The sequence below is a fragment of the Sceloporus undulatus genome, chromosome 3 (genome assembly GCF_019175285.1).
Source record: "Sceloporus undulatus isolate JIND9_A2432 ecotype Alabama chromosome 3, SceUnd_v1.1, whole genome shotgun sequence".
Lineage (NCBI taxonomy): Eukaryota > Metazoa > Chordata > Lepidosauria > Squamata > Phrynosomatidae > Sceloporus > Sceloporus undulatus.
Window position 1 is genome coordinate 160,616,314 of NC_056524.1, and position 12,245 is coordinate 160,628,558.

Consider the following 12,245-nt stretch of genomic DNA (forward strand, 5'->3'; position numbering starts at 1 on the left):
ATTGACCATTTAGCATAGTGCCAAGCCATTTTGATGGGTCCAGAAGCCTTTTCCCTTCCCTCGGACCTTAGATGACGACTCTCCCTCATATCCCTCTTCTCTTTTAATAGCAACTCATGCTCCTTTGGAACCTCTGGGGTTCAATTTTCCATTCAAAAATTGTCCCCAGGGCTGGTTTCAATCCTTAAAAGGCCTTCAAAAATGTCACTTCTCATTTCTAAATGAAAGACCTATTGGGGATGAAAAACAGTCTCAATGGAAATTATGTTAAATTGGCAAATTGTTCCTCCAGAAGCTTCTAGGGCTGCAATTTGTCACTTTGGGGAGAAAAAATGGGGAAAGGGGGCATTTTCTGGAGTGGGTGGGTCATGGAGATATGCCTGCAACCTGTGGCCCACACTTTGCACACTACTGAATTTATCAGTTTTCTAAGCACATGTTTCCTGATAGTCCTTCCTTTTCTCAGCCAGTGAGACATTCTTGCTTTCAGTGATAACAGAAGGGATTCCCTTGGTTGCCTTCTCAAGTGATTAATAACAGTGATGATTCCCCTCATTTCTCTTTCTTTTAGAAGCTGGTGGCTCTCACTCATTGCCTATGTTTGCCAGATAAAACCCAACTGCAAGACTCAACTGGTGCCTCAAAGCGTGGGCTGAGAATGATCTATTCCTCAGGACATTCAGAGACATTAATTGAAAAGCCTCCCCATTCCCTGTGCTATGAAACGAACAAAACCAGGGACCAGGTTGAAGAAACACCAGCCAACACTTTGACTGGGGACTGGATGACATCAGAGGCATGATCAAACCCCTGGTATCTTCTGGTCCACAGGGAGCTGTATGCATCTGGAGGTAGATCCACACTGCATTACATTTCTCACTCCTGCAGCAATGTATTGTACAAGGAGCTGAATTCCCTTGAAGAGTGAATGGAAATGGCAGTGGCTACAAAATATGGAGTGGGCAGATAGATAATGGCGATTCACCATTGTGAACACCTTAGCTTTTCACTGATGGCTGATTTGTTCTTAAGCTCAGTTTAAGATGTTGATCTTGGACTTTGAAGACTAGCTAGCCTGGAATAAAGGCATAAGAAACACTAGTTTCTCCTATATAAATAATACACAATTTGAAGTCCTGCTAAGCATGCCTCCTCCAACAACTTGGACCCTATTCACTTTCCACTATAGGAGAAATCCTGTTCCCTGGCTTCCAAAATCACTAGAGGATGGAAAATTCAAAACCCTGTAGCAAAGTTCTGCTTCTGAGACCACAGTTTCCCACTGCTAGGTGTGTGTGAATATACCGTATATACTCGACTATAAGTCGACGTCATGTATAAGTCGAGGGCAAGTTTCAGGGCCAAAAATAAGGATTTTGCTATGACCCGTGGTTAGGTCAAGGGTAAACTTTAGGGGCATATAGCAAAGTATCTAAAGGACGAAGCAAAGCAAAACAATGTCAGAGAACTTACAGAAGTCCAGCAAACATAACTGTTTGTGCTTACTTTTAAGGCTGGATGGATGAGAGAGTAGAGGGGGTCGGTGCTTCACATATTATACTCCTGCTTTTCACCAGGGGATGGTTCCTCTTTTAACTGAGATACACTACTTCCATTGACCCATGGATAAGTGGACTTAGGTTTTTGGGGTCCATTTTGTGACCTAAATTTCTAGACTTATACATGAGTATATACAGTATGCAATGGTGCTACTAGAGGGGTGCAGGGGGTGAGGCAGGTGAGGCCTGCACTCGGTGACACCCCAGAGGAAGGTGTCACCTGGTGGGGTGGGGTGGACTGGCAGGGCTATTGGGCAAGTGAGAAAGGGTGCATTTCCACTTTCCCTGCAGCCACACTGGACCCTAAATAGGGCTTCTGGAGACCGCACCCCTCAGTAGCGGTGGCTGCTGGGAGAGGCCATGCTTTTGAAGTCCCATGCATGCAGCAGCTGCCACACAGGATTCTGAAGCTGGGGGGGGGGGGGAGGCAGTTTGACCACCCCCTGCACCAGGTAAGACTGACCCTAGTGGCTCCACTGAATGTATATATGTTTGTACAGCTTTCCAAGCAATAGTGGGTGTCCCCCAGTCCTATACAAACATGCTTTTCAATTTATGTATTTGAATGTCCTGAGATGGCTGCCCAATTAATGGCTTTTTCCCTAGCAGTAAATTAAAGAATCCTTTGCTGCAAGGGACTCTCGGGGTCTGGACAGGTCCTGCCTACCCAGGCTGATCATATGTCTGTCTTTAGCTATAAAGGACTACCCGTATTTTCCGGCATATAAGACGACTGGGCGTATAAGACGACCCCCAACTTTTCCAGTTAAGATATAGAGTTTGGGATATACTCACCGTATAAGACTACCGCTCTTCCAACGCACATCAAATAAAAAATTAAAAAAACATCAGATTTGATCTCAATATGGTAATTTTAATTCAAATGACATGTAGGTACTTAGCAGTAACCCTTGTTGTATACAAAGCCTGCTTGGATTGTTCAGCTCTCCCTGCCTGCCCAGCCCTCCCTGTCTCCAAGACTGTCAGAGCGGTAGCTGCGTTCATACGATCGTTGAATACGGTGGGGATGTGGCCCCGGCCGTTTTTGAGCTCCTCCCACCATATGCGGCAACCTCAGATTCTCCAGTCTGGCTCAGAAGTTTCAGCACCTGCCCTATAAGATGACACCCGGCGTATAAGACGACCCCCGACTTTTGAGAAGATTTTCCTGGGTTAAAAAGTAGTCTTATACGCCAGAAAATACAGTACTTTTTGGGGCTGGGACCATGCATAAGGAACAAAACATTTGTGTTACTTTATGGAAGACTTCTGTTTGAAGGGCTCTCTATGCCAAGGCTGCTGCCACACTACAGAATTATTGGAGTTTGACACTACTTTAACTGTCACGGCTCCCTCCTATGGAAACCTGGGGTTTGCAATTTGTTGTGGCACCAGAGATCTCTAGCAGAGAAGCCTAAATATCTACAAAAATTATAAATCCCAGAATTCCGTAGCATTGAGCTATGACAGTTGAAGTGGTGCCAAACTGCATTAATTCTGCAGTGTAGGTGTAGCCCAAGTCCCATCTAAAGGTAAAGACTATAAAGGCCTTAAAGTTGCTCATCAATGATTAGCGCCCGGACAGCAAACAGCATGCAGGTTACCTGGTAACAATCTTATATCATTTATTTCCAAATGTGCATGCAAGCATGTTTATATATGCATAGCTCAGTTCTGACAGCTGCCTGTGGCTCATCCTTCACAAGCTGTCTTGTTATGAAACAGGAGGCCACATTCTGTGACCAGAAGCTCCTGGATTCTGGTTAATGTTTTAACACAGACAATAGTGTTGCTATTGATTGGATGACAAATGTCCTTGTTCTCCAAGCATTCCTGGGCTCAGCAGACAAACCATGGCTACAGAAGAGCCTCCAAGGGACACATTTCTGAAGTGCTCTTTCACAGCAGAACTTCCAGCTGTGGATTTGTTTGTTTGTTTTGAATCATGTAAATTCTGAATCTGATAAACCCTAATTATGTATGCCCAGCTATGTTCAAGGGGTTTACTCTCAAAGCATAGGATTGCATCATAAATTGCTGTAGTGGGTCCTTGCTATCTGCCGAGATTTGGTTCCTGCCCCTCTCGCGGATAACCAAATCCGTAGATGCTCAAATCCCATTATACACAATGGATAGTAAAATTGTGTCCCTTATATAACATGGCAAAATCAAAGTTTGCTTTTTGGATTTTTTGTTGTTGATGTTGTCACTGAATATTGTCAAGCCATGCATGGTTGAATCCACGGATGCAGAAATCCATGGATACAGGGGGGCAACTGTACTATGTCAAGAACTTCTATTTATTTAAACATGATGTATATCGGGTATTTACCTTCATAGAAAAAAACTGAAGGGCTGACTTTATGCATATAATAGACTGTATTAGGGGTGTTTATAGTGTTTCTCCTGTTAGAAAAATATTTGAATAATGGGGGGGGGCCACCCAGCACACCAGTGAAAAGGATTCTAGTATAGCCCATTCCTTTCCATGTTAGCTTTCTACTTTCAGAGGCTTTGTTGGTTTAATTTTGACAGGAAATTAAACAAATTGATCGATTCCTGTTAATAGTCTTAAGGGAAGTCCACCCTGCCAGGTCAGCACTCTGCTGCTTCTCTGCCATTTCATTATGATGCATGTGTAAATCAGGATTTAAACATCTAGCTGAAGAATCTATGCATGTATGCCTTGACCTGAGAGGGCCATTATCACAGAGTTGCCTGCTGTGTTTGAACTGGATGAGAGCTGAAACAACAGCCTAAACATAGTTCTCAGGGCTCTGAGAGTATTAAAAACTAGGACATCATGCCACCAAGTGACTGGAATGAGAAACTGCATCCTGTAACCCTATGATGTGTTGTATGCCTGCCTTCAAGTTGTTTTCGACTTATGACGACCTTAAGGCAAACATATCATGGGGTTTTCTTTGCAAGATTTGTGCAGAGGAGGTTTGCCATTGTCATCCCCTGAGGTTAAGAGCATGTGACTTGCCCAAGGATGTAGGATATGGATTGACTGAACCAATTTCAAACTGATTTCAGGCCAGAGTACAGTACTGAAATGGATTTGGTTACCCTGAATCATGATCTACTCCCAGTGAAAAGTGTGTGTGTGCGTGTGCATGTATGCTACTCTGATCTCTCTCTCTCTCTCCATCTGAAATTAAGCACCTACAAAGCAGCATAAGAGCTCTTATACGTAGTTGGTACCATTATGTGAGAGCTGGACAGTTAAGAAAAAAGATAACAGGAAAATCAATTCATTTGAGATGTGATGCTGGAGAAGAGTGCTGAGGCTACCCTGGACAGCCAAAAAGACAAACAAATGGATCCTAGATCAGATCAAGCCAGAAATCTCCCTGGAAGCCAAGATGATAAAACTGAGGCTGTTATACTTTGGACAAATCGTGAGATGGCACAACTCATTAGAGAAAACAATAATGCTAGGAAAGGTGGAGGGAAGTAGAAAGAGAGGAAGGATGGATGGACTCTAATAGGGAGGTCACGGACATGAGTTTGCAGGAACTAAGCAGAGCAGTGAAGGAGAGGGTGTTTTTAGAGATGTCTCATCCATAGGATCGCCATGGGTTGAGATCAACTCAAGGGCAGTTAACAACAACAAAATCATAAGACCGCTGCAATGACATGGAAGAAGGCATTTTGCAATATAAAATCTTGGGAGACATTTTTTAAAATTTTATTTATTTCATTTGTATGCTGCCTTTCTCCCAGAGAGAACCCAAGGCAGTTGACAGGTAAAAATGTTGCTGGTCAGTGAGACAGGAGTTAGAGAGATGGACTATGGCCTGATTTAAAAGAAAGGAGCCTCCTATGTTTTTGATTCTGTCTGTTGGAAAGTAATGGCACATGTGCCATTTGAAGAATTATCATGCAGGGGAGGGTAGACACTTTGTTCCTGGAGGAGATATACCTCCTGCCTTCTTTTCAAAGGATCCTTTAATCTTTTGGACTGTCCAGTCACAGATTCAATGACACAAGTGATCTATTTGCATTCTATAGCTTTCAGTGAAATGTGCATTCGTTTGACATGGTGGATTTAGTGGGGCTTACACCTCAGCAGTGGCATCACTAGGGTTGGTGTCACCCGGTGCGGTAGCTCATGGTGTCACCCCCCCATTGACCTCCTCCCATTTCACGCCATACATAATCCTTAGTAATGCTTTTTTGCACTGATGTTACTCATAAATCTTAATTCCCATATACCACTGGATGTAATGCTAGTAGTTGTAACATAAACAACTAGCAAAATTAAAATTATATCTTCAAATTACAATATCATATGCACAAGCCAAATGTATTTATATATACATAGTGATTTGGTTAAAATGTGATGTTTTTAAAGAAAATTTAAAAATAATATTTTTTTAAAAAAATAATTTAATTTTTTTTAAAAAAAATAAAATTTTGAGATTTGAAATTTTAATTTTAAAAATTTCTCGGACATCTCCTTTCTTCTCCCACTGAGCCTCACCCCACTTCCACCATCTCTTAAAGCATTTTAAAGGGAAGTAGATGAATGCCACAGCCCATTTAGGCCAAAAGGTATGTGTTTGAGGAGCAGCGGTGTCACCTGGTGTGGCTTGCACCCCCAACCTTAGTGACATCACTGCTCTTCAGTAAGTATGTAAGGGATAGCTGTTTTAGACTCTAATTCTGCAAGGCAGTAACCTAAAGCAAAATTCAACAAATTCATGTTTCCTTCCTCAGGCAAAACAAAATTTCTTCAGGCAAACTAACAAGGTTGCAATAAAAGTGATAATTATTTGCCAGCAGGACTCTCCATGTTCTAATATCAACACAGGCCTTTTGCCTTAGGAAAAGTAATAAAAAAAATTGAAGCTGAGCAGGTTTGATGAGACCAACACAATTTCTCATGAGAGTTTCCTCACATCCCTAATGTATGAAAGCTTGCAAGGATACATGAGATTTTAGTGAGATTAAAAGGGGAGGAAAACCTATTCATGTACATGTACAGGCAGAGAAGAAAAGGAAACAGGGAAACACAGCTCTTGGTGGTCACCCAGTGGGTTTTTATGCTCAAAAGAAGAATGCAATCCTGATCTCCAGAGTTGTAGATCAATACTCATACCATTACAGCATACTGACTCAATGTGGACTTGACCTTGTATATCTTACATCCTTATCAAAAACTCCAACTACTATGCCTCACTGGAATAAACCTACAAATGTGATATGTGAAATGACTCCCAAGCTTAATTCATCGTTGTTCACTATTAGGTAGGATTCATTATACAGTGTGCCCTTGCTTTATACGGGGGATCCGTTCCGGACTCCCCCGCGTAAATCAAATTACGCATATGCTCGGGCCCCATTTAAATAAACAGGGCTCCTGCACTCGGCGGTGCGGTGGTGCACACACCATGGGCGCACGCCCCATTAGTCCCTATGGGATGTGCAACCCTTCCTCCCTGTGTGGCTTTCAGCATATGCTGAAAGCCGCATATGACGTGGGCACACTTTAGTCTGTATAAGTGCTGTATTGGTGGATAATAGTCATTTGAATTATGTGTAGTGGAGTTGATCCCCTGTCATATACACATGGAACAATACTCATCTTTCCTTAAAGCATTTTTGCAGTATTTTCTCTAAATCAGGGTTGAAAACTTCCAGGGAGCATATGGCCCCCAAGCTACTTTTGCATCTTCTCCCAGGCCTCCCAGACACATCCCTGCCATTTTTGCTTAAAATTGAGAATTATCCTCTAGGGCAGTGAGTGGGGCTTACCTACACACTGGAGATTATCGCACTAGGGTAAAAGCGTTTCCCAATGCGTTCTCACGAGCGCAAGCCTGGAACGTGATGAGGGCCATAACGCTAGTTACCGCACAGCGGAACGCCGCCGTACCGCCGGGCGTTCCATATGTGTTCCCAATGTGTTCCCAATGTTTCCAGGGAGGCTATTTCTGGGAACGGTTTCCAAACCGTCCAGGCCTCCCTGGAACACATTGGAAACACATTTGGAACACCTGGCGGCGATGGCGGCGTTCCGCTGTGCGGTAAACTAGCGTTCTGGCCCTCATCACGTTCCAGGCTCGCACCCGTGAGAACGCATTGGGAAACGCTTTTACCCTAGTGCGGTAATCTCCACTGTTCTAGCCCTTTCCACCTACCGTCTCCAAACCAAACTAACCTTCAATGTTTGTGTGGAGTGGTTGGTGTGGCTGTCGGAAGTCCCTAGAGCCAGAAGATGGCTCTTGGATTTAGTCCACCCCTGCTCACTACTTTTTGATTTGATAAAAGACAGACTTACTTTAACCATTGGAAACATTCTTACCTGGCTGATAGACTGAGGGCCTTATGCTGGCAGTGGTGACAACTCTGGGTTTCGAAGCAGGAGCTGGGGCTTCACTGTAGCCTGTGTAAGGAGCTGGGCCATGGGTAGCAGGCACTGAGGTATATGTTTGGCCTGGACTTCTAAAAGCAAAACAAACCCATGAGCAAATTATTTGTACATCAGAAAATCAATGCTGATAAAACATCTGGAGAAGGATGGCTTCCACAGCATATTGTGAGATACTACCTGAAAGTTCTAAATGATAGAATAGAGCGGTTATACTGTGAAAACTCAGTACCCTTAGCTTGTATTCCAGCATTTGTATTTTAAAGGACGGGTTTTAAAGATTCATTTAAGTCATAATGGATCCAAATAGGATGTCTACAGACATCCTTTACCTAAGCCAAGGAAGCCAACACTAGAACACAACAGCGACAAAAGGTAATCAGTAAAAACTGGTATTATGCAAGTCACCCACTGCATGTTTAATGGGGACAAATATATTAAGGAATTGTTCAGGTAGCACAGAAATATAACCAGGACATTTAAAAGTCATCACAATGTTTTGGAAATCTGGTAATATATAAAATATTTCTAGAGCCTTTTAGAACAGCTAGGGAATCTACAGCAACAGGTCTGTGGTCATGATTCCACTTCAGAAGGTTTTTGGCAAGAAATATCAACACTGTTGTTGTGGGCCTTCAAGTCATTTCTGACTTGTGCCTATCCTGAGACAAACCTAAAATGGGTTTTCTTGGCAAGATTTGTGAAGAGGTGGTTTGACATTGCCTTCCTCTGAGGCTGAGAGAGTGTGACTTGCCTAAGCTCATCCAGTGGGTATCAATGGCTGAGCAGGAATGCTCCCATGGTCCCAGTGCTACACTCAAACCACTATGCTACATTAGCTCAGGTCAATATCCATAGACTTATTATTCCAGGACTATTATTTTACCATTCTTCCTTTTAAAAATATATATTAAATTAAATCAAATCTCTGGTATGTTATCTGACTTTTAAATACTGATGTTTTGAATCTGTTCTGGTGACAAACACTTTCTAAATGAGCCTGGTGTTTTTTCTGAGTTTGCAGTGTGCATTGCAGAACATCAAATCAAATTATTATTGCAACACTACTATAAATAAAAGAATTATTTATTTTAATAAATGTTTCTAACTGCCTTCCTCACATGGTAGCATACACAAAGAAATAAGGTACATCTAAATGATTATTTCCAATCACAGTATACAATTTTTAAATACATAGTAACAACAGATTATTTAACAAAGTAGGATAGGTTTTATAACATTTTTCTAAGCAAAACCAATCTATTAAAAATTCTCAGTGGAGAGAAAAATAATACCATATAAAACCCAATGTTATAACTTAGATAAGAAAATACAAACGTCTAGCATTACAAAGAAATTAGGAATGCGGATTAGAATTTGTAATGATGAACAAAGAAGGTCCTGGAAAAAAGAAAAGGCACACTGCATCATTAATGAAAAGTTTTAGCAAAGCTGGCTGAGTCACGGGGAGATATCATTCCGAATTTGAGCTGCAGAGAGTTAAAATAGTTGATGAATTGTTGGAAGAATATAGCATTAGAACTGATTATGTCAAAGAATAGCCTTCCCCCCTAAAAGCAACCATGATTACATCTGTGACAGGTATCAGCAGGTGCAAGGAGCAAGTGAGTTTGAAAATTATTAGTCACCAGGAAAAGAAAACCTTCACCAATTACAAAGGCGATTGTTTAGATTGTTTCATCAGATGGTAAATGGAAAAGCAATTCACTAGTTATTAGCATCTGCAGTCTGCATCTGTTATTAGCAATTTATACCTCTTTTTGGACTGGTAGGTGATGGAAGTGGAAGAATGTCGGTTGAAGCTAAAAGAGATAAAAGGTGTTTTTTTTTCATGCAAAAGAAAATACATGTGAAATTTGAAGTAATCTGCTGTGAGAGAACCGGGAACCTTTGCACTCGTAAAAAAAAGAATGAACAAAGTTTGTTAAATTTAGCAATATGGTCAGATATGCTAAAGTACCTGAAATCCATGATTTTCTTCCAAAGCTGTACTTTCAGCTGACACACTAAGTGAAAATTTATGCAGTATATTCTGGTTAGGAGGTGCAATAAAGTAGGGCATTTGCAGTCATTTGCAGGATATTAGTTCAAAGAATGGTTTTGATTTTTCACTTTTAGGATTTTGAGTAAATATGTACATGAAATGTATTTGGGGGTGAACATAGCGCAAAACAGAGCAGGGAGAAAATCTTGGCTAGGCATGAAGCTACTTGAGCATGGACTGGTCTGCTTAATCTCATATTTTCTTTGAATTCTATGACCAGTGGATTATAGTTTAATATATTCAATATATTCTAAGCTTTTTATACAAGCAGGACCATCCATTCCCCCTGTTTATTCTTCCCATGAATTGAGGAGGGGAATGTGGCCTGTAGGCCTCCTAGGAATCCTAAGAAGTCAAAACATGTTTGGAAAAAAGAAGCAACTGTGACATACTTTGTTCTCCATAGGCCATTTTGAGCCCAAGAGAAGTCTTTTTCCAGCAGGAATTGACCTGGAAGTTGCATTACAGATCACTTTCTGTTGAAACAAAGGTCCTTTCCTGGGGCTAAAATGGTCCAGAGCAGGCCAGAAACATGTTGAATTAGTCCCATAATTCCCCCACAGGACATTGGAGGGAGAGATAATCCCCTCCGCCAAGGGATGTGGCCCTACATGGTTCCCTGAGATGGCCATTTCAATCCTCTAATGTGTATATTTGCTCACCTCCATCACAGATCAATCTGTTATCATTTGAACCACAAATATATTGCAGATGAAGATCAGGTTTGATCAACAAAGGTCCCAGAGGAGAGCTAGCAAACAAATGCAACAGCATTCTGCAAAGAAAGACAACTAACAACTTGCATCCTAGACTGTAAGGACTGACGGGAGCAATTCATAGGAGCTGCTTCAAAAAACATTTTCTTAGCAACAATTCTGGAGAATTTGCCACCACCATCATCATTAAAGGTGTTTAGCCTTTAAATAGTACTTTGTATACACCATGTCTGGAATTTTTTCCACAATCCTGCTAGGCAATTGCCTGCTGCAGATGAAGAGTTGCGACAGAGTGAGTGAGAGTGAGGCTTCTCTAAGTAAGCCCAACTATTGTGCTTGAAACCTGGACTTCATAGTTAATACTCATAAGCATAGCACTGTATCATCAGGACTCTGAAATGGTCTAAGTACTTGTCTTCAAGTAGAAAATTTTATCCAGTTTCTTTTGTGATAAGGGTTTATGAAAATTGTGAATTTCTTAATAAATTTGACAGAAAGAACTTGAGACGGGGGGGGGGGGGTGAGGGGAGACCCAGAATGTGGGACAGAGAGAAGCTTTGCCCACCAAAGTAGAAAACTTGTATGCTCAGCTCTTAAAAGGCTAGCTTTGAATCCCTGTATAGTCATTCATGTTTGTGGGACTGAACTATTAAATTCTCTTCCGCACCAGGTCAAAATCTACTTGTTTGCCCAGCCATTTTAAATTGGCTTATTAAGATGGCTGATGTGGACTACTTTGTGGATTTTCTTGCCTTTAAAATTGCAAAAAATGATGTTTTATTGTTTCTTTTTACTACAGATCATGTTTGGGTTTTTCCTTACCTATCATATACTACCCTGGTATCATAAGATGAAGGGCAATGTATAAACTATTTTAAAATAAATAATAATAAATAATCAACAGTTTGGGAAGCACTTGATCATCATCATCACTTTACCAGGACTGTAGGGAGAAGACCTATGTACTCACAACTGGCTGCTTTTGAATTAACAATGTATTGCTGGAACTATCACTACTCACCCCTCTTTGTGGCATTCCTTCACTTTCTTTCCTTTTCATTCTCTTTTTCTGTCATATTGCACAAAACAAAGGAAAAGGACAAAGCAAACAAGTACCAAGTATTACCTTTGACAGCTAGATGAGATGGAGTCGTGCGCCGCTGAAGTGGCCATGGCTGATGACAGGCTCATCTGATGGGCAGCATTGTGAGCAGCAGTAGCAGGCTGGTTGGATGAAGCAGGTGGCATAGCAGAAGGAACACAGCTGGTAGACACTGGTGCATGCTCAACAGGGGTACTAATTAAAGTTAAATTGGATAAAACAAGGGGCATCTTTAAAAGCTGCATGTTTACAGAGCGCAACCATTTTGTCTAGGTACAAAAAGGTACATACAGAGACATAAGCAAAATTACTGGAGTAATTTTGAAGCAGAGCTTAAAGCATAAATGTTGACATTTGTTAGGCTTGGCCACAGTTAGATGAAATTACACAGCTAAAATGAAATTACTTAGCCTTCTTGAGAAGA

General features: G+C 41.4%; 1 protein-coding gene across 11 annotated transcripts in view; it reads right to left on the minus strand.

Annotated features, from left to right (window-relative positions):
- Positions 1 to 12,245, minus strand: part of LDB3 (LIM domain binding 3) — a 163,762-nt gene that overhangs the window by 15,788 nt on the left and 135,729 nt on the right. For 10 of the 11 annotated variants that reach the window (XM_042459166.1, XM_042459167.1, XM_042459168.1 and 7 more), the window contains 3 exons: positions 11,846 to 12,016; positions 9,714 to 9,761; positions 7,873 to 8,012 (listed from right to left, as the gene is read on the minus strand). In XM_042459166.1, the coding sequence (XP_042315100.1) occupies positions 7,873 to 8,012; positions 9,714 to 9,761; positions 11,846 to 12,016 (359 nt within the window). The remainder of the gene's footprint in view (positions 1 to 7,872; positions 8,013 to 9,713; positions 9,762 to 11,845; positions 12,017 to 12,245) is intronic. The other variant, XM_042459172.1, reaches the window with a different exon arrangement.